This window comes from Galeopterus variegatus, unplaced genomic scaffold (assembly GCF_000696425.1).
Source record: "Galeopterus variegatus unplaced genomic scaffold, G_variegatus-3.0.2 Scaffold729, whole genome shotgun sequence".
NCBI classification, from domain to species: Eukaryota; Metazoa; Chordata; class Mammalia; order Dermoptera; family Cynocephalidae; genus Galeopterus; species Galeopterus variegatus.
Genome location: NW_007726840.1, coordinates 204,561 through 228,196, shown reverse-complemented (window position 1 = coordinate 228,196; position 23,636 = coordinate 204,561). Strand labels below are relative to the sequence as shown.

General features: G+C 43.2%; 1 protein-coding gene across 1 annotated transcript in view; it reads right to left on the bottom strand.

Moving 5' to 3' along the window:
- The window catches only part of SLC9A8 (solute carrier family 9, subfamily A (NHE8, cation proton antiporter 8), member 8), an 85,942-nt gene extending 68,265 nt beyond the window's left edge, over positions 1-17,677 (bottom strand). Inside the window, exons 1-3 of the mRNA XM_008571842.1 lie at positions 17,622-17,677; positions 15,281-15,459; positions 5,010-5,090 (exon numbers count right to left, since the gene is read on the bottom strand). Of these exons, the coding sequence (XP_008570064.1) occupies positions 5,010-5,090; positions 15,281-15,459; positions 17,622-17,647 (286 nt within the window). The 5' untranslated portion in view covers positions 17,648-17,677. The remainder of the gene's footprint in view (positions 1-5,009; positions 5,091-15,280; positions 15,460-17,621) is intronic.
- Positions 17,678-23,636: the final 5,959 nt, after the last annotated feature.

Genomic DNA, 23,636 nt, shown 5'->3' with positions numbered 1-23,636 from the left:
GGGGGGGGGGGGGGGGGGGGGGGGGAGCTTGGACAAGGAGCATAAAGAGTAAGTACAATTTGGTTTTTTTTTTTTTTTTTTTTGTCCTTTTTGAAACCGGCCGCACCGTGCTCAGCCAGTGAGCGCTGTGAGCGCACCGGTCATCCCTATATAGGATCTGAACCTGCGGCGGGAGCGCTGCTGCACTCCCAGCACTGCACTCTCCCGAGTGCGCCATGGGCTCGGCCCAAGAGTAAGTACAATTTGTAACAATACTTATGTAAGTAATATTGATTTGATCAATATATGTCAATGTTGAACCCCCAAAATATGTATAATCAATTATACTCAATAAAAAATTTTTTTAAAAAGTTGTGAACCAGAGTATTTGGCAGAAGAAATTTCTAAGCAGCAAAGCCTTGAGGAACCTGCATGGCCAACTGTAACAGCCTACACTGAGATATGGCAGCAAAGGCACAACATAAAACCAGAATTTAAAAGGGAAGCAGAGTGTAAAGATTTGGAAAATTTGCAACCTGGCCATGTGGTAGAGAAGCAATAACCATTTTCAGAATAAAAATGCAGTAGTGCTAAAATGATTAGTACAAAAGAAAGGGATTACCAAGAAAAGGGGAAAAAGGCCCTGAAGGCATTGCAGAAGCCTCTGGGGCCAACCCATCCATTTCAGGCCTAAAGGCCTAGGGAAACAGAATGGTCTTGGGGAATAGGCCTGATGTGCCCTCCATGGGCTTGCTGCCCAGAGCCACCTTGGGAAGCTGTTTCTAGCACCAGTACCCCAGCTGCTTTGGCTACTCCAGCTGTGGCTAAATTGCCCCCAGCTGTGGCTGGATGTGCAGCTTTGGAAAATACAAGCCAGAAGCCTTAGTGGCATCCACATGTTTTTGGGTCTGCAGGCTTGCAGAATGCCAGAGCTGTGAGGGCTTGGGAGCCTCCACCCTGATTTCAAAGGATGTATGGAAAAGTCTGGGGGCCCAGGAAGAGATCTGTTGCAGGGGCAGAGTCACCACAGACAGCCTTCGCTAGAGCAATGCCAAGCAGAAACATTGGGTCAGAGTTGCAGCAGAAAAACTCCATCAGTGCCATGCCTAGTGGAGCCGTGAGAGTGAGACAGCCATGAAGATCCCAGACCTGTGCACCTACCAGAGTGGAACACTAGCCTGTGAGAGCTGAAGTGTAGCCTGAAACCAGGAAAGCCATAGGATCAGAGCTACCCAAGAACTTGGGGACCCAACTCCCACACCAGCATGCAAAGGACATCAAATATGGAGTCAACGTACATGACTCGCCAGCTTTGAGATTTAATGCCTGCCCTGCTGGGTTTTGGACTTGCTTAGGACCTGTTTATACCTTTCTTTTGGCATATTTCTCCCTTTTGGAATGGGAATACATACCCTATGCTTGTCCCACCATCGTATCTTGGAAGTAGATAACTTGTTTTGATTTCAGAGATGGGACTTTGAACTTTGGACTTTTGAGTTGAAACATGTTAAGACTTTAGAGATGAAGTGGATGTATTTGTGTGTGAAAAGGACATGAATTTGCCGGGTCAGGGGCAGAATGCTGTAGACTGGGTGCCCGCCCCCCTCACCTCATTGAGGCTTAATCCCCACTGTTAGCTATTGACAGTGGGAAATCCTATTATGGTAACTGAAAGTTGGGGCCTTGAAGAGGTGATTGGATTGTAGGACTATGCTGTAGTGAATGGATTAATAACGGTGGTCAGGGGTGTGGTTGAGGGCTTTAAAAGGAGAGTACATGAGGAGCTATCTCTCTCTCTTCTCTCTCTGCTTCCACCATCTTACACTGTGAGACCCCTGGTTCACTGTTGCCACTACCAGATGGATTTTGAACTTCCCAGGCTCAGAAACTGTAAGCAATAAATTTCATTTTCTTTATAAATCACCCAGTTCCATGTATTTTGTTATAAGCAAAGGAAAAGGACCAAACTACAGAATTACAGAAAGTATAGAAAGTATCCTGAAAGCTTTGAAGATGAGCCAAGGAAACCTCTTTAGAATTTCGTGTTTTTTATTTTATTTTATTTTAGGCAGGTGGCCAGTACAGAGATCCAAATTCTTGACCTTGGTGTTATAGCTCCGTGCTATAACCGAGTTAGCCTGCCAGCCCTAGAACTTCATGTCAATGCTATGTTTTTACAAAGAATAAAAAATGGCTGGACACTCATTTGGAAATTCAATAAAGTAGAAGGAGGGAAATGTGCTTTTAGAGTGCAGGTGGTCCTTTTCTATCTATACCAACAATTTCTTAGGAACTCTGAACACTTAGCCATAAAGCAAAAGGCCAATAATGTCTCTAAATGATTGCAGACTAAAAAGTAACTTCAGGAGCTGGCCAGTTAGCTCAGTTGGTTAGAGCATGGTGTTAGAGCAAGGTCAAGGGTTTGGATCCCCATATCAGCCAGCCACTAAAAAAATAAAAATTAAAAAAAAAATAAAAAGTAACTTCTGACTAGAAGAGGTAGGCTAGGAAAATTAATCCCTAAAAGAAAGAAAAACGCACTTTCTCTGGCAGCTTGATCTGGATTCTTTTTTGACACAAAAGTTGGAAATTTGGAAATGGTAGATATCTCAATATTTTGTTATACTTTGATCCAGTTAGAGAAAAAAGTTTTCCTTCAACTTCTATCACTTTATGAAATACAGAACTATTTTGATAGCTTTGTCAGCATTTCCAAATTCTAATCAAATGTCCTCTAATACATAAAAAAATACTTTCTGAACCCCGGCACTCTTTCCCTGGAAGTGCTCTTAGCTTTCCAATCACCTGAGTTAGCAAACAAGTAGTGAAAGCAAGACTTACTTTCCATCACTTCTCTCAAGACCAGGCTATACAGGCTACAAATACTTCTGCAACAACAACGAAGAAATGAAACTCGCAGATGGAGAACTTTGGCTGACCTCAACACCACTCCACTCTGTCCCCAATTCAGAGGTGGCCACGGGGTCAGAGTTCATCCTACAACTTCTGGTGACAGAGGGAAGAGGAGGCCATCTTTTCCACTGCAATTGCTGCTGTAAGGGCTTACCACAGAGAGAGAGCCTACCTGAGAGTGGAGCCAAAAAAAGGAGTAGCGCTGTTGAGAAATGGAAAACTGCATCCACAAGACTTGAAACTTTCTCTTGTTCTGATGAGAGGGGAAAACATTTTCCAGGACCCACCACCCCAGCACACTTTCTTTTAGTGTCACTGGCCAGAACTGGGTTTCACACTGCCTCGCTGCCTTCACACCTCTCAAGCAATCATTGGCAAAGGAGAATAGAATTACCATGATGACAGAGACCAATCTTGACTTGGAGGAGCCCATCTTGAGCACACTGTGGCAGGACACCAGGTCAAAATAGGATTCTATTTTCAAGGAAGAAGGGGGAAACGATTCTTGGGTAGGCAACCGATAATGTCTGCTGTAAGTCCTAATGTAAGCATTGGTGTTCAGTTAGCAGCAGTTACCCAAACATTCAAGAGAGAGTAAATATCCTGACATTCCAAACCAAATTATAAGAACTATCAGTTTAATTTCCATGTGCATGATACCTAAATAGACACCAACTATAATTTTCATTCTTAAAAAAGTACGAAACTGTTGGCTCCTATCTATGGTCACACACAAAAAAAAAAAAAAGAAGAAAGAAAGAAATTATGAAACTGATCACAAAATTGTAAATTCCTTGGAGTGGTTTTTTAAGCCTTTACTGAATGCCCCAGAATAATGAGTCTTAGCTATGTAGGTATTTCCAACGTGCCTAATAGCAAAAAAGGAATGTTAATAAATGAGTCTTCCATTCTTAGAGCTATCTTGTTGTCTATGGTTGTTAGAATCTGCCAAGATTACAACTAAAGAATCTGCTAAATAGAGAACAGGAATTCTTTGAGCAAAACTGGTTTCCAACTCTACACTGAAGATCAATACTATCTAGGGCATGTTCCTTAAAATACAGTATCACCTGAAGGTTATAAGGCTTAAATGAGGTGGTAATGTAAAAGTTCATATGCCAGAATCTGGCACTTAGTAGTACTGTGAAGACTAGGGAAGATACAGGAGGGAAGGAGAGACCAGTGAATAGTCTGAATGTTCATTTCCACAGCTATATTTTGAAAGAATTGCTACTCCACTCAACAAGATCTACAAAGCAAAGAAAATGAAGTTATAAAACATCAGTGGTGATAAGGAAAAATTAAATATCAGTAGGCAAGCGGAAACTAGTACAAGTAACAATACAATAAACTGATAAAAGCTTTGGATGTTAGTAAAACTTTATTTTCTGTGCCTCAAAGCATCCCCACCCACGTTAGCCGTGAATTCAGTACTTAACTGAAAAGTCCCTGCTTCCTTCACTAACCACTTCAATGAACTTGCACATGCTTTCACATCTGTTATTACACTGATTCATTCACTCCAACTAGAAGCTAATTATCTTAACAGTTGCCACAGGAAACAAAAGAGAGACATCTAAGTGGGATAAAATGAAATGCTTTCTGAAGACTTTATGTCTGACTTTGATACTGAGTCATTTCTCTTTCGTAAACTGTAAAGTCAGAGTATCCTTCTAGTTGTAAAATTTGACAAGTCTATGAATTAAGTGTCAATTACCTGCCTTAGTTGAGTGGATATCAGCTAGCCTAGCAGCAGAGGTCAATATGCCCCAAAGGCAGTTCTACAAGAAGTAGAAGGCCCTAGGAAGGGCCTTTGAGCTGTATCCATTGAGCTGTATCCATGAGCTTCATCCATGATGTTCAGAAGGTCACCACCCTTCTCTGAGCTGTAAAAGGGATCATAACACCCTTATGGAGCTTCTACATGATGTTCAGAAGGTCACCACCCTTCTCTGAGCTGTAAAAGGGATCATAACACCCTTATGGCAGGTTGCAGTGAGGATTAAATGAGATCAGGTATGTAATGCACCTCTTATGGTTCCTGGCACTAAGGAGGCACTCAAAAAATGGTAGTTATTGTTACTGCTTCTATCATAGGATCACCAATAAGCACTTACCTAAAGAAACGACAGCAACACTCTCTGGCAAGAAATGTAATCTGTATCGGATCAGTAAATGCACCAATATGATGCAAATAGCTGTGGGAAAAAAATAAGACATTGTTAAAAAAGCCTGATTTTGAATGATAAACACCAAGTTCAATGCAGTGGTTACTTCTAGGGGGCTGTCAGAAAAATGGACAATTTGGGCCGGCCCGTGGCTCACTTGGGAGAGTGTGGTGCTGATAACACCAAGACCCCGGGTTCGGATCTCATATAGGGATGGCCGGTTTGCTCACTGGCTGAGCGTGGTGCTGACAACACCAAGTCAAGGGTTAAGATCCCCTTACCGGTCATCTTTTAAAAAAAAAAAAAGAAAAATGGACAATTGGCAATGACACAGTGAACTTCATTTGTATTTTTAATTTTTTATTTCTTAACCTGAAGGTAGATTTATAGTGTTTATTATATCTTCTCTATACTTCTTTTTATGCCTGAATTAGTTCATTTTCCAGTTATGCTGGAAGAGCAACAGAAATCTACTATTTTTCATAAGCTGTTAAACCTTATACAACCATTTAAAATTATTCAAATTTCTTGATTTGGAGAAATGGTCCTCAACTCTTTTGAAGTAATCATCAACTGGAAAACTCTAAATGGTGAGGAGGAAGTCAATAAAAGTAATCACTTTTACATAAATATAATTGCAAAACAAATTATGCCGACATGAAATATTTTGACACCATGTGACTGACTCTCTTTTAATATAGAAAAAAGCAAGGGTGTTTTACAAACAGGAAAAAGTGAATACTATGATTTGGTGACAAGAGCATCAAGAAGATCTGAAATGGGACACTCCTGCTCCCCGGTTAGTACGGCTGGGTACTGCCATTCCCCTTGCTTGAGGGCTTCCCATGAGCCAGGAACTATGCTGAACACTTCCCATATACTGACTCATTTAACCCCCCAATTCCCCTCTGAACTAGCTGTTATTACCATTATCTCCTTTGATTACAGATGAGAAAACTGAGGCTTTACAGACGTCGCACCACCGGTAGGTGCTGCAGTGTTGAGTCTGATTCCAACCCTGTGCTCCTAACCATGGTTCACACACCCCACCACCTCGCTCCCAGCTGGCTGCCTTCAATCCTCAAACTCCAAAACAGGAATAATGGCTGACTTTCCTCACAGAGGTGTTGTTACAGAAGAAAAGAAGAGGATGTAAAACTATTTGAAAGGAGTGTTTCTGGACAAAAAAAAAAAAAAATGAGCATACTCTCACATAAACCTTTCCTGAATATAATTTCACAGTCCAAATGTCAGAGTACATGTCTCTTTTTTTTTTTTATTAGGCATGTAGGTGGTATACCATTTCATCAATCACAGTATTATTTTAGTAGTACTAAAAATAATTTTGTCGTATTTTTTTAAAAGAAATGTTTAAACAATCTGCATGGCTGTTAAATGGCCACCATCACAGCTCACAAAGATAAATTAGATTTCGTCAATGCCACCAAAAAGAACCAGGTGGCCAGAAAAAGGAAACAGTTGTAAATATAGAAATTTTGTCCTCCTTTCATTCTGTGCTTTAAACTATCAATCTGTGGTGTTATTTTAATATAAATATTTAATCCCGTTAGAAAGATCCTACATTAAATACTAGGAGCAAGAAAAAACTCTGGGCTGGCTGGTTAGAGCTTGGTGCTAACACCACCAAAGTCCAGGGGTCAATTGCTATACTGGCCAGAAACCAAAACATAAAAGAAGAAAAAGAAAAGTTCCAATGCACAAGCACAATATGTGACCAATGAGCATGCCTACTGTCAGGAAACAAAACAAACAAACAAAAAGGTACATTAGCATACAAGTAGACAGAAAATAGATCTAGGGAGTTGAGTTAGTTTCTGCTCTTCCCTTGTGCCATGCTGGATTTTAAAAAATTAATTTAAAGTGGGACTTCCAGGAAGATAGCAGACTAGAGTTGCTCAGGGTGCGTTCCTCCTGCAGAAGAAGATTGAAATGCGCCCACTGCCACTGCAGTCACCAGAGCCACTGTCTGGTCCCAGAACCATTGCCCATCACAGAGCAGCTCCCCATAGAGCAGCAGTCCTGCAGGTGGCCGATCGCTGCAGCAGTGGACTGCACAGGCGCGAGAGAGGCAGCTGCAAACACCACATCATTGCTGCTGCCACGAGTTAACCTTGCTGCTGCCAAGGACGTTGCAGACACAAGTGAGGCAATTGCAGACACTGCTGATGCTGCCACCCCATTGCTGCCAAGGATACCACTGATGCAAGGGAGCCAGTTGCCACCACCAGCGACACTGCCATGGCCACAACATAACCCCACTGTTGCCAAGGACACTGCAGACGTGAGGGAGGCAGCCACCACCACTTCGGCTACCCCTATGAGGTAACCCCTCTGCCACTACAGACACCGCAGACACGACAGAGGCTACTGCAACCATCAGTGCCACTGCTACCCCGACAAGGTAATCCTGCTGCCACTGTGGAGACCACAGATGTAAGAAAGGCAGGTATGGCCGCTAGCACTGCTGCTGCTGCCCCCATGAGGTAACCCCACTGCCGCTGTGGACACCACAGATGCAAGGGAGGCAGTTGCAGGTGCTGGTTCTGCTGCCACTCCCATGAGGTAACTGTGCTGCCACCAAAGACATGACAGACACCAGGGAGGCAGTTGCAGCCGCCGTAAGATAACCCCACTGCTGCTGTGGACACCATAGCTGCATGAGCCACTACTGTGAACACCGTAGCCAAGCAGGGAGCTTGTCCAACTGCCACCACCACCACCACCAGGCAGCCACCATTGTTGTGTGAGCAGCCACCATCATTGTGTGAGCAGCCACCACCGTTGTGTAAGCAGCCACCACCACTGGAGCCACCACTGCCATGTCGGCAGCATACCAAAGCCACCACCACCACAAGGGCGGCCTACTACCACAGCAACAGCCACAGCACCCGCTGCCACTGAAGCAGCAGGTGGATCGCTGACTACTCAATTGAATTGACATAAGGAAGGTCACTAGCAGAGTCCAGGGAAGGAGAGTAATAGAAGAAGTAACTGCTCTACCTGATGACCAGACATTAATGTAGAGATACGAAAAATATGAAAAATCAAGAAAATCTGAGTCCACAAAAGGTATATAATAACTTTCAAGAACCAGACCCCACAGAGCAGGAAACCCTTAAAATGACTGAAAAGGAATTCCAAGTAAAAATCATAAAGAAACTCAAGGTTTATAAGAAGACACAGTTAGACAACACAATGAACTAAGCAATGCTATTCAGGATATGAAGGAGGAAATCTACAAAGATTAATACTTTAAAAAAGAATGTACCAGAACTCATGGAACTGAAGGAGTCATTCAATGAAATAAAAAACACAACTGAGAGATTAAGCAGCAGGCTACAGCAAGGAGGTGAAAGAGCTCTACAACAAGAACTACAAATCACTGTTGAAAGAAATTGAAGAGGACACAAAAAGATGGAAAAACATTCCATGTTCTAGGATTGGAAGAACTAACATTGTGGAACTGTCCATACTATCCAAAGCGATCTATAGATTTGATGCACTCCCCATCAAAACACCAATGACAGCCTTCAAAGAAATAGAAAAAGACAATCCTAACATTCATATGGAACAACAAAAGACCCCGAATAGCCAAAGCAATCCTGAGCAAAAAAAAATAAAGCTGGAGGCATAATACTACCTGACTTCAGATTATACTACAAAGCTACAATAACCAAAACAGCATGGTACTAGCATAAAAACAGGCACATGGACCAATGGAACAGAACAGAGAACCCAAAAAAAACCCCACAAACTTTTACAGCCATCTGATCATTGACAAAGTCACCAAGAACACACATTAGGGAAAAGACTGCCTCTTCAATAAATGGTGCTGGGAAAACTGAACATCCACATGTAGAAAAATAAAACTAGACTCATACCTCTCGCCGTATACCAATATCAACTCAAAATGGATTAAAAACTTAAATATAGGACCCAAAACTATAAAACTCATAAAAGAAAACATAGGGGAAACACTTCAGGAGGTAGGACTGGGCAAAGACTTTACAAATATGACCCCCAAAGTATAGGTAACAAAAGGAAAATTAAACTAATGGGATTATATCAAACTAAAAAGCTTCTGAACAGCAAAAGAAACAACTAACAGAGTAAAAAGAGAATCTACAGAGTGGGAGAAAATATGTGCAAACTATGCATCCAACAAAGGATTAATACCCAGAATATACAAGGAACTGAAACAACTTAAAAGCAACAAGACAAATAGCCCAATTAAAAAATGGGCAAAAGAGCTGAATAGGCATTTCTCAAAGGAAGATATACAAATGGCCAACAGATACATGGAAAAATGGTCAACATCACTCAGCATCAGTGAAATGCAAATCAAAACCACAATGAGATATCATCTCACCCCAGTCAGACTGGCTATTATCAAAAAAGACAGAGAATAATAAATGCTGGTAGAGAAAGGGGAACCCTCCTACACTGTTGGTGGGACTGTAAATTGGTGCAGCTATTATGGAAAACTATATGGATATTCCTGAAACAACTACAGATAGAACTGCCATACAATCCAGCAATTCCACTGCTGGGTATATACCCAAAGGAATGGAAATCATCATGTCAAAGGGATACCTGCACTCCCATGTTTATCGCAGCTCTACTTACAACAGCCAAAAATTGGAACCAACCCAAATGTCCATCATCAGACAACTGGGTAAGGAAAATGTGGTATATTTACACAACAAAATACTACTCTACCATAAAAAATGATGAAATACTGCCATTCGCAGCAACATGATGAACTTAGAGAAAATCATGTTAAGTGAAATAAGCCAGGCAGAGAAAGAGAAATACTGCATGTCTTTACTCTTAAGTGATAGCTAAGAAATAAACAAATAAATTTTAAAAAGAAGAGAAAGACACAACAATCACAAAAATACACTGAACTTTCAAAAGGAGAACAGAACTGAGGTTACCAGAGTTGAAAAATGGGAAAGGGAGAGGGGGTAAAGGGCCACAAAAAGCACTGTATGTTACATTGTATACTGCTGAGTATACTAACTATCCTGATTTGAGCATCACATATTGTACACAGATATTGATATTGAACTTTGCACCCTACAGACATGTACAATCAACTATGTTACAATAAAAAAAAGAAAAAATGAAATAAAAAATTAATTTAAAAAGTTTATTCTCATACATAAATCAAACATCTATTTATAGCTTTAAGAGCAAAAGGGAAAACCATCTATTGAGAGAAAGAGATAAATATGAGATTTATCGAAGTCAGGTAATGGTCTTCAGCCATTAAAAAGGATAGGTCTAAAAAGACAAAAATATTTGCAAATCGGGCCGGCCCGGTGGCGCACTGGATAGTGCGCTGCTTGGGAAGCACGGCGGCGCTCCCGTCCGAGGGTTTGGATCCCACATACAGACCGGTTCCCGCTCACTGGCTGAGCGAGGCGCGGGAGCAACACCGAGGGTTGCAATCCCGTTGCCAGTCCCCGGTCCAGTACGGGGGCAACACTGAGGGTTGCGATCCGTTGCCGGACACGGAAAAAAGACAAAAAAAAAAAATATTTGCAAATCATATATCTGATAATGGTCAAGTAAATAGAACATATAAAGATTATATAAAGAACTCCTACAACTCAACAACAAAGAAACACTACAATTGAAAAATAGACAAAGGACCTGAATAGACATTTCTCCAAAGAAGATATACAAATAGCGAATAATCACATGAAAAGATGCTGAACATCAATAATCATTAGGGAAATGCAAATCAAAATTACAGCGAAATATGACTTCACACCCACTAGGACGGCTATAATTTTTAAAAACACAAAAGCAGAAAATAACAAGTCTTGACAAGGATGTGGAGATATTGGAACCCTTGTACCACAGTACAAACTTGTGGAAAACAGTTTGGTAGCTCCTGAGAAAGTTAAACACAGAGTTTAACCCAGCAATTCCACTCCTAGGTAAATATCCAAGAGAAATAAAAACATACATCCACACAAAAGCTTGTACACAAATGTTCATAGCAGCATTCTTCACAATAGCCAAAATGTGGAAACACCAGTTGGTTAGAGCATGGTGTTATAACACCAGGGTCAAGAGTTCAGATCCCCATACTGGCCAGCCACCCCTCTGCCAAAAAAAAAAAAAAAACCCAAAGGACAAAAACCCAAACCAAAAGGTGGAAACAACCCAAATGTCTATCAACTGATGAATGAATAAACATAATGTAGTATGTCCATATACTGGAATATTATTCAGCCATAAAAAGAAATGAAATTCTAACATATGCTACACTATGACATGGATGAAAAATGAAGACACTGTGCTAAGTAAAAGAAGCCAGCACAACAAGCCACATATTGTATGATTCCATTTATATGAAATATTCTGAATAAGCAAATTTCTAGAGACAAAAAGCAGGACAGTGATTGTCAGGGATTAGGGGAAGGAGAAATGGGGAGTGACTGCTTTTAACGTTTCCCTTTGGGGTGAGGAAAATGTTCTGGAACTATATAGTGATGATGCTTGCACAGCATTGTGAACATACTAAATGCCACTGAATTGTACACTTTAAGATGGTTAAAACGGTAAATTTTACATCATGTGTATTTTACTGTGATAAAAAAAGAGAATGCGACATATAGAAAACACCAACATAGAAAGATCTCCAAGACATCCTGTGTAATATGAAAAAACAAGCTATAGGACTCATTTATGTTAAAACAAACTCCAAAGTCTGAACATGTATGTACCTGTTAATGTATACGTGTTTATGAATATACATATGTATATACAAATACAAGCATTTGTTTTCAAGTATACTTGGAAAAAACAGCAAGAAAGAACAAAAACTTCTGTGTGGTATGAAGGGTGTGTATACCATTAGTTAATGTGCCTCCAATATTTCATGCCTGAAGTAGTAATTATGAAAAATATATTAAAGCACAGACATGTTGGGCCGGCCCGGTGGCGCACTGGAGGGTGCGCCGCTTGGGAGCGCGGCGGCGCTCCCGCCAAGGGTTCGGATCCCATGTGGAGACCGGTTCCCGCTCACTGGTTGAGCACGGTGCAGGCGCAACACCGAGGGTTGCAATCCCGTTGCCGGTCCCCGGTACGGGCGTGACACCGAGGGTTGCGATCCCGTTGCCGGTCAGTAAAAAAGACAAAAAGGAAAAAAAAAAAAAAAAAAGCACAGACATGTCCATTTTAATAACTCCATTAAGTTTAATGGTCCATAAAATGTGTGTGTCAAATGATGTTAATAGTTAATTGTAAGTCAATAACAATGACTCATTATTATTTCTCATAAGTCAAAGATCAGCAAGGGTTAAATGCAAGTCAACTGATTTCAAGCCTCTAAAAGTCAAAAGTAACCACAGGGCTGGCCAGTTAGCTCATCTGGTTAGAGTGTGGTGTTGTAACACCAAGGTCAAGGGTTCAGATCCCTGTACCTGCCAGCAACCAAAAAAAAAGAAAGTACCCAGAGTATTAGCATCCCTTCTCAACAAAAAGGGACACATGTCATCCTGTAATGTGCTTACAAAACAAAAAAGTTACAATTTCATGTGAATTAATTAAAATTGTAAGCAAAAGTAGTAAGTTCCAGGTCAGGAGTTCTGAGGTCTAGAATAAAGTATGGACTGATTTCCCTCAATTCATTATAGTTCACATAGTTAGTGAGTTAGCAAGTTATCTATTACTAGTAATTTTTTTTTTCATCTTATCAAATTTACATTGTTTGGACATCTAACCAGCACTAAATGATAATATACATGAACAGAGGGAAAAATGCCTTCACATTTACTTAAAATGAAAGCGTCATTCCATTCTGCTAGTGCACACCAACCTACTCATCATGGAGATACCAACTCATAAACTATGAAGAATCTGATTAGGTGAAAATAAAACCCACCTAACATTAGTGTGACTCTAGAGTCTAAGTGTATGATCTATTTGAAGAGAAGCCAATCCAGGAGAAATACACAGCACTATTAAATACAGTTCAGCCCTTTCTAGCCCCAAAGATGTATCAACACGGAGCAGGATTTTTTTTTTTTTTTTGTCTTTTTTCGTGTCCAGCAACGGGATCGCAACCCTCAGTGTCACACCCGTACCGGACCGGGACCGGCAATGGGATCGCAACCCTCGGTGCTGCACCCGCACCTCGCTCAGCCAGTGAGCGGGAACCGGTCTGTATGTGGGATCCGAACCCTCGGCGGGAGTGCCGCCGTGCTCCCAAGCGGCACACTGTAGCAGTGAGCCACCGGGCCAGCCCCACGGAGCAGGATTTTGCCTAGATTTAAAAACACATTATTAAAACCTGTTTTATAGTCTCTGGCATAGCTAATCTTAAAGGCTCTACACCCTGAAAGTTACTTTGAAAGTCTTATACTTTTCACCCCACCTTTAAACAGGTGATTACAAAAGTTTCTTCCAGGCCTCCCATTTATATTCTCTTATGTATCAAGTTGACAGCAATGTAAAGATTAATAATACTACTTAATCCCAAAGGAAGACTTCCGCTACTAAAGATTTATTAAGCAAGATGAGAACTGCTTTTCTTCTTTGTATTAAACTACTATCACAAAAGAAAAACAAAACAAAAGAGTCCTTGAATGTTGAAGTAATCCCCTGAAATAGAATTCAACTATTTACAGGGTAAAAAACTACCAGGGTATATTAAATTTATATGGGGTATTGTACACTTTCGGTATTCAATTTAAAAGTTTCTAAAACTCTATGACAGACGAGTCTTAAAATTTCAAATAAAATGACTACATTATTAAAATTCTTTGACCATTTACCAGAGTCTGAAAATAAATGTGAAAGTTACACTTTTCCACAAAAAACAGTTCTAACAGACATCAATAAAAACCTAGTTCTTCCTTTCAACCTTCTGAAAAGATCTACTCTAACTAGAAGTACGACTTTGGTATCATTAAAGAAAAGCAGAAAACGTACCAACTTCACATTCAAACAAGAGCTTGGACTTGGGTCAAACTCTAAGCTATTTCTTCCTTATTCAACTAATCAAAAGTGGCTGCGTAGTTTTAACTGGATTTCTTTTGTCTAAAACAGTTGTCTACCGTCTCCTGTCTCTGAGAGGCATTTAAGTTTTTGTTTTTTATCTAAACCTCTTGACTGATGTCTAGTAACATGGATATCCATTTCTAGTTTCCCAATAACCAGGTATGTCAATCTCTTCACCTCCCTGGGCCTGAATTTCCTCACCCTTTATTTATTTATTTATTTATTTTTGTCTTTTTTGTGACCGGTAAGGGGATCGCAACCCTTGGCGTGGTGTCACCCACACCGCGCTCAGCCAGTGAGCGCACCAGCCATCCCTATATAGGATCCGAACCTGCGGCAGGAGTGCCGCTGAGCTCCCAGCGCAGCACTCTTCCGAGTGCGCCACGGGGTTGACCCTTCCTCACCCTCTAAAGGAAGAGATTGAACAATATGAGATTTTAAGTCTGTGAGAGTGAATCCATGTAAACAAAAATATTACATAAGTAAATAACACAGGCTGGCCAGTTAGCTCAGTAGCTTAGAATGCAATGTTATAACACCAAGGTCAAGCAAGGGTTCAGATCCCTGTACCAGGCAGGCACCCCCCCCCCCCAAAAAAAAATAAGTAAATAACAGTACAGGTAGTACTGATATATACAAAAGTCATGGCCATGATTAATGAGAATGATAAAAGTTGAGGAAAACAGGGTGCTGGGGCAAGGGTTTCTGCTCTTTCATAACAGCAAAATATTTAACTAAATAAACTTACATGGAAACCTAATTGACATAATAGACAAAATGCTGCTTTGGTTAAAGCTAGGGTCAAGAGGTTGGATACTCCCCCATTTTACTCCTCCTGCTACCACCATCTACACACACACACACGCGTACGCACGCATGTATGAGCGGAATTTAAAATCCACAAAACTAGGTGTTGAAGATTCTTTCTAGCTCAAAAATTCTTTAATTCTTTCATTCAAGGGCTAAGTTATTACATTAGGGGTTCTTTCGAACTGCTAAGCTCTATGATTTTGTAAAGAAAAGGGGTGTCCTATTATTATGTTACGAACTGGTCATTTTCCCTTAGTTTTTGAAGTGAAAACCAAATGAGAGGAAGATTTGACAAAGAAAACAGTGGGGACTGGGTTAACCATACAGACAGAGCACACAAACATGGCAGCCAAGGGCATCTCCGTATTCACCTAGGACGAGGAGGGTGAAGAAGATGGTCATGCCACTTGACTGCTCCTCTTGCTGAGCCTGTTCCCCTGTCTGCACAGGAAGGATGGGCTTGGCAGGGGTTGGAAGCACCAGCTTTGTTGTGACAACCAGGGTGGTGTGAAGGGTGACATTGAAACCCTCATGTGTTGTATTGGGGAACCTGCTGGATATAAAAAGCAGCAGAATTAGATAAAAGAGAAAAGGAGTATCAACACCCACACCTTGAACCAGAAAGAGAACCTGGCAAAGAGCTTTAGGAGATTCACAAGTCTTGCAAGAAACAGGAAGACCTTGGAGAGAAACTGATTAAGAAAATGCCTGCCTGTGCAGTACAAGGGTACTAGTGGCCCTGGGCGCTCCTGTATGCAGTCACTTAAAGGGCAGAAACAAGGGGGAATCAGGACTGGCATAGAAATGAAATGCTGCCTGCTCTGTGTCACTTAATGGGGGATTTTAAGGGAGGCAGGCTGGAGTCTCATAACATTCCAAGGTCCAAAACTATTTATTTAGGGTCTTTATTTCTCCAGCTTACGTTCTTTTCCTTGGATTATTTCTGCAAGTTGAAGAATCACCTGAATTTGCCCAGTGGTTGATCTGGTCAGAACATACTACCCTACCTTACAAAATCCTCAGATTTCAAAAGACTCTAATGTTACCTCCTCTGTAACACTCCACCCCACCCCAATTCACCCACCCCACCTCTTCGTTCCCACAGCTCTCTCCTCACACTGTGTTGGGATTATGAACTAGTGCAATACTGATATAATAATAATTGAAATTATGATTATAACAATTAATATTTATTAAGCAATGCTTCATTCCAGGAAGTAGGTAATATATCACTTCTCACTTAATAGGCATAACATGCCTGAGGTGAATACTATTACTTTCCCTTTTTGACCCATGAATAACTTAGGCTCAGACAGTTTGTGTAACATGGCTAACATCTCAGTCAGTGGCAGAATCAAGCTTCAAACCCAAATTAGAAATCATTGGGCTACACACCTCTTTTGCTTTGCGCTGCTGAGGCCCAGTTTAGTGTCTGGGACAGAGCAGATGCTCAGTAAATAAGCTGACTAGGGCTAACTAGTTAGCTCAGTTGGTTAGAGAATGGCACTGATAACACCAATGTCCTGGGTTAGATCCCTGTCCCAGTCAGCTGCCCCCAAATAAATAAGTACATAAGATGGCTAAATGAAATGACCCCCATCTGGCCAAGAGACAGATCTGAAAAGTTATCAGATGAGGGAGTCCAGTATCAATCAAGGGGTTCCTTGTTAATCTTCACATATTCATTCCACAAACACAGGGAATCTATAACATGCAACAGAATGTGCTCTACATGCATGGACTAACAGTGGTCCCTGCTCTGAAGTACCTGGAGGACACAGACCCCCTCTCTATCTCATCTGGTACAGCTAGCCTCACTGCTCTCTAGATTCCGGCCATCTGCCTTTCTTCCTGTCACTCAAAAGCACTAAGCCCTTTCTTGATTAAGGCCTTTTGAACTTGATGTTACCTTCATTCCTCCTTCTGGTTATTCAATTCTCAGCTTGAATATCACTTCTTCCTGAGTAGGCTCCCTCACCCTAACACTATTCCATTTCCTACAAAGCACTTATCACGATCTTAAACCACCTTGTCTACTTATGGTCTTCTTTTCTCTCTAGAGTGGAAACTCCCTGACAGCGGCTCCCGATTGCCCTCTTTTTTCTTTTTTTTTGGCGGCTAGCCGGTACGGGATCCGAACCCTTGGTGTTACAAGGCTGTGTTCTAAACAACTGAGCACACCGGCCAGCCCCTAGTCTGCCTCTTTTATCTACCCAGAGCCTGGAATTTAGTCGATGGCCAACAGTTAGGATGAATGAAACTTAGTGTAGGAAACAGACATGAAAACTGATCGTTACAGAGGAGGCTGCGACTAAGTGGGGGGGGGGGGGGGGGAAAAAAATCTCCCGGGGGGGGGGGGGGGGGGGGGGAGGGGGGGGGGGGGGGGTGTAAAAGACTTCCTGGAGGAGGCGGAGGAGTGCTCAGTAATCCTCAGATGACCGAAAACTGGAAAAGTGAAAGATAGGTTGCACTTTCGGGGCCGGCGCTGGGCAGCCGATCCCCAGGCCAGGGTCAGACCTCAAGGAGAATGCAGGGCCCGACTAAGCCCAGGCCTGCGCATCCCGCCCTCCTTGTAGGCGCCGGCATGGTCGGTCCTGGCCAACCAGCACAAGGAGCTCCGCCTTCTAGGGCCGGAGGGCGGCCTGAGGAGTTCGCTGTCACCCGCCGGGGCCCAGCCCTGCCTCCTCCGCCGCCCGGGAAAAACCCACTCACTCCTCCTCCGCCATCTTCTCCCCCATCCTTCGAGCTTCCAAAACCACCGAGTTCAGAGCCGCGGCCCACTTTTGCTTCCGGCTTCCGCTGGAGGCGCGGGCGGGCCGGCGAGCGAGGGGCGGGGCCTCGGCCGTAAGCGGGCGGCTCTCTGTCCTTTCGTCTCGGTGGCCCGAGGGTGGGAAGAGGCTCGTGGGAGGACCCTTCTGGGGACTTTCAGGACTCGCGTCTGGCTTGCGGCACGTGACCATTTGGTCCCAAGATTTTCCGATTTTTCACCACCGGGCGGGGACGTTTTTGGTGAAACTCCCGTGAAGTCACTGTGACTCACCCTGAGGGCAAATACTCTCCACCCAGCGCCCTGGACTTCGTTCTGCTAAGAGTTGGGAAGACTCAGAGGCTAGACTCGGCTGTGCCAAGGAACTCCAGTGGGGACAACTTCCCCAGTCTGAGCCTCAAGCTACAGGAAAAGTCTTAACTCAGCTGTAAAGAGGAATAACAACGTGGACTTTGCAGGATTGTTCAATATTCCATATGTAAACATTTCTTGAGTTCCGATTATATGCCTAACATTTAAATAGGGGCTGATGATCTACAGGTGGATCATTCATTAATTTGTTCATTGACTCAACCAATACATAATAAACACCTCCTGTGTGCCTAGTAGTGGCCCGTGGGGTTGGGGTACAGGAAAGAATAAGGTAAGTAAGGTTGGAGAGGTAGGTGGGACTCATCAGGAAGGCCAGTACCCTATTGTAAGGCTTTTGGATTAGATTTGCCACCTCTGCTGCCATCTTCCTTCGTGGTCCAACCCACCGTATCTCATCTGGATAATTGGAGCAGCTCCCTGAGTGGTCTCTCTGACTCCACCATTGTTCCTCATGGTCTTCCACACAGCAGCCAGAGTGTGATCCTTTAAAACTCCAGTCACTCCTCTACTCAAAACCTCCAGTGGCTTGCAATTTCATTCAGAGGGAAAAACCATGGAGAACCTACAGGACTGAATCCTGCCCCCTTTACTTCTCTGACATGGATGCTGGTCTCCCCTCCCACACAATTTCCACCACTGTCACCATGTCTTTTTCCTTGTGCCGGAAATACACCAGGAACACTTCTGCTTTGTCACTTGCTGGGCCTTTTGTCTAGAATTTTCTGCTCCCTGGGCCGGCCCGGTGGCGCACTGGAGAGAGACCGGTTCCCGCTCACTGGCTGAGTGCGGTGCGGGTGCAACACCAAGGGTTGCGATCCCGTTACCGGTCAGTAAAAAAAGACAAAAAGGAAAAAAAAAAAAAAAGAATGTTCTGCTCCTAGGTAGCTCTTTAGCACCTGCCTTTTCTACTTTCAGGCTTTTGTTTAATCCTTACATTAGGCCTTCCTGATGCCCCTAGTTCCCTGACCACCCTACTAAATTCAAGGCCCCCAATCTTCCCTGAATTGTTTTTCCACATGACACCTAACATATTATGCGTTTTACTTGTGTTTATTGTCCATCTCCCTCCATGAGAATGGAAGCTTCACGAATGCAGAGATTTTTGTGTTTTCTTCTCCGTTTTATCTTCAGTACCTAGAACAGTACCTAGCACATAGTAGACAATAATAAATAATGATTGAATAAATAAACAAATGAGAATTGGGAGTCACAGAAGGGTTTTTGTTTGTTTGTTTTAAAAGATGACTGGTAAGGGGACCTTAACCCTTGACTTGGTGTCATCAGCACCACACTCTCCCAAGTGAGCTAACTGGCCATCCCTATATAGGGATCTGAACCTGTGGCCTTGGTGTTATCAGCACCAGACTCTCCCAAGTGAGCCACAGGCTGGCCCCACAGAAGGGTTTTGAACAGAGGTATGACAGCAGCTTTGTTACTCATGAGAAGTTGATTGGGGGTGGGGGTAGGAGGAGGCAAGGATGGAAGCCCCAAGACCAGCTAGGAGGGCTTTGCAATACTCTAGGTGACAGCTGATGGAAGTTTCGATGAAGGTGATACTGTGCAGGTGGCAGAAACTGTTGGACTCGGGGTGCATACTGAAGGCAGGGTTTGCTGATGGGTTATGGCATGTAAAAGAAAGGAGTCAAGGATGAGGTCAGGGTTTTGGCCCTGATGAACTGAGTGGAAAAGAGATCTGTCTAGCTCAAACCCTGAGTTCTCCACCCTCCGAGACCTCTTATGACTATTGTCAAAGCTAACAGAGAATGTGATTCGGATCTGCCAATGTTTGCTGAATCCTTTCTGGGGGTGTGGTGCTGGACTATTGTTTTCTTAATTGCTTACATGTCTTTGAGGCAGATACTATTATCCACAGACAGAAGCACAGAGAAGTCAAGCCACTTGCCTGAAGTCACACAGCTAGCAAATGGTTTAGCTGGGATTCAGGTGCAGTCTGTGTTTTTAACCAGCAGCCCTATTGCTCTCCACTGCCTCAATTTCTCTGGCTCTCAAATTGGGCTAATTAGGTTACTTTCCTCCCTTAGCACAGAGCCTGGCAGGAATGAACTGGCCCACAAAGGATTGTAAACTGGGTTCTCTCCGGTCACACCTGTTAACTGAGGGCTTGCTGCTCTCACTCCTCTACCAGCACCAAAAAACTCCACCTTGCTGGAATTCAGGGAGGGCCGACCCTCTCTACCCACTGACCCATTTACTGCCCTTGCTAGATTCTGCTGTCAAGACCAGATCAGGGCTTTGTGATGGCCATAGGGTTCTTGGCCTTGGCCTCCTCTGGGCCTATTACCAATCATGAGGCTGCAGAGCACCTGCTCTCAGGCCCGTGGGCGAGTCCCAGGTTCTTCTCACTTGTTCCCGGGAATGAATATAAAATCCCTGGTCACTGCCCCAGGAAGGCAAACAAAGCCATTCAACACGCAGTTCCTGGGCTTCTGTGCTGTACCAGGGAAGGGGCCGGCCTACGGTGCAGCAAGTTCTGGTGCCAGGCACTCCTGTCTCCCACCCTCAGAGGCTCAGGGCCTCATCACACTTTTTGCAGGCCATTAGAGGATTAGAGAGGAGGTTCCTGCCTTTGTTTTCCGTTGTCTCTGTCTGGACTGCTCTTCCCTCCTTACTTCCAGTCTTCCTCCATCTTGTCATTCAGGTCAGCTTAAATGTCACCTCCTCAGCAAGGCCCTCCCTGACCACTCAGTCTAAGGCAGGGATTGGCAAACTTTTTCTGTAAAGAGTCAGATAGTAAATATTGTAGGCTCTGTGTGCTTTGTGATCTCTGTCACAACTCAACTCTATAATGTAAAAGCACATAGAACATATAAGTAGGTGTAGCTGTGTTCCAATAAAACTTTATGGATACTGAAATTTGAATTTCACATTATTTTCACATCACAAAATGCTATTATTCTTTTCATTTCTTTTCTTTTTTTTTTTTTTTTTGGCAGTTGGCCTATAGGGGGATGTGAACCCATGACCTTGAGGGTTGTAAGGCTGCGTTCTATCCAACTAAGCTAACAGGTCAGCCCTCATGAGTTATTTTTCAACCATTTAAAAGTGTAAAACCAGGGCTGGCCGGTTAGCTCAGTTGGTTAGAGCACAGTGCTGATAACACCCGAGAGCCAGGGTTCAACCCCTGTACTGTCTAGCTGTTACCCCCACCCCCAAAAAGTGAAACCATTCTTAGCTCATAAGCCATATGAAAACAGGTGGCAGTCTGGATTTGGCTCGTAGGCTACCAGTCCCTGAGCTAATGTCTTAAACATAAGGAAGTGTTTCTGAGGCACTTGTCACAATCAGATATTTTTTCCCTTCTTCCCTCCCTTCTTCCTTTCCTTCCTTCTTTCCTTCTGTCCTGAGTTTATCCATTTATATCTAGGATATAAGCTCCCTGAAAGCAAGGATCTTTTCTCTCTCCTGCCTTTTTCTGTCGTTTATCTCTTCTAACGTTTCTTGAACACTTACTCTGTACCAGGCATTATTCCAAGCGCATTAAGCTCAGTCATTTATTTAATCCTTATAACCCTGTATGGTAAGAAATCTTATTAGTCCAGTTTTACAGATGTGGAAACTTGAGGTCTTGCTCATCACTATTTTCTCAGAGCTTAGAAAATACTGAAGCTGTCAACAAAACAGGGGCACCAACAAACTTTTTTGTGTTTGTGGTAGTGGCTGGTCGGTACAGGGAACCGAACACTTGACTTGGTGTTACAACACCACGCTGTAACTGCTGAGCTAACAGGCCAGCCTCTAACATTTTTAAATAATTTGACATTTTATAGTTTTGTTTTGTTTTTTTTTTGTCTTTTGTCTTTTTCCGTGTCCAGCAACGGATCGCAACCCTCAGTGTTGCCCCCGTACCGGACCGGGGACCGGCAACGGGATCGCAACCCTCGGTGTTGCTCCCACGCCTCGCTCAGCCAGTGAGCGGGAACTGGTCTGTATGTGGGATCCGAACCCTCGGGCGGGAGCGCCGCCGCACTTCCCAAGCGGCGCACTATCCAGTGCGCCACCGGGCTGGCCCAACATTTTATAGTTTTTTAAAATGGGAATCAAGGCAGTTACCACGTATCTCAGTCAGCGTTCAATCAGAGAAGCAGAACCAGTAGGAGATACATATTAAGAGATTTATGGCAAGAAATTAGCTTAAAAACAACAGGAATTTATTGTCTTATCATTCTGTAGGTTATAACATGTTGGCAGCATTGCATTCCTCCTGAAGGCCGTAGGGCAGAATTAATTTTCTTGCCTTTTCAGCTTCTGGAAGACATCATATTCCATGGCTCTGTAGCCTATTCTCTATGTTCAAAGCCAACAGTTGCGTCACTCTGCCCTCTGCCTACAGTCTCCTCTTCTGACCTTCACTCTCCTGCCTTCCTCTTTTCCTTAGAAGGACCCTTGTGATTACATTGAACCCATCCAGATAATCAGAATAATCTCCCTATCTCAAGACCTGCTGATTAGCAACCTAATTCCATCTGCAACGTTAATCCCTCCTTGCCATGTTAAATAACATATTCACAGGGGCCAGGGATTAATTAGTACGTGGACATGTTTGGAGGGCCATTATTCTGCTCAGCACACCATAGGAAAAATAACATCTGCGCTGGACTTCCCTTCATTTATTTTTACCATTTAGCATTGTTTCATACTGATTTACACAGGGGAGAGAGTTGAGCAGAATTTCTTTTCATTTCTTTTTTTCTTTTTGGCTGCTGGCTGGTACAGAAATCAAACATAATTTCTTTAATGCCTATGACTCTAATGTTTTAATCTGGCCCTGGCCACTTAGCAGGTAACAGGCACTAGAATTACTAGGCAGAAATGAAAAAGTTAGTCTTGTAGAATTCAGTGGAGTCGGGTGCAGCAGATATATCTGAGTTCACGGAAAAATGCAGATTCCAGTCCTACCACCGACCTACTGGATCCCAGGTGCAGGGCCTGGGAATCTGAATTTCTACTTGCCTCTCCACCCCCCCATCCCTGCACCAGCAGACTCTTTTGGTGCCTGCTCATAACTTCTTGCAGGGTCCTAATGCAAGCACTTGTGACACTCTGCCTAAGGACTTGCTGTGGTTTACATGTCCCCCTAAAGGTGTGTGCTGGAAACTTAATCCCCAATACAACAGTATTAAGAAGTGATTAGGCCAAGAGGGCTGTGTCCTCATGAATGGGTTAATGCCATTATAGCGGAGTGAGTGGGGATTTGTTACTGCGGAAGTGGGCTCGTTCTTTATGAAAAGATAAGTTCAGCCCTCATTTTCCTCTCTCTTACCCTTTCCTTCTCCATCCTCTATGGGATGACAAGCAAGAAGGCCCGCATCACATGCCCGCCCCTCAGTCTTGGACTTCTCTGCCTCCAGTACTGTGAGAAATAAATTTCTTTTCTTTATAAATTACCCAGTTTCAGGTATTCTGTTAGAGCAGCAAAAACAGACTAAGACAAGGCATCCTTTCAGCACGGCACAAGCCAGATATACTGAGGAGTTACCACTCTTCAACCAATGACTGGAATGGCGGGAGTTGGAGGATAAATCACCCCACTCCCCCACCCCTCAGTTGGAACAAGTCTGAGGTGCATG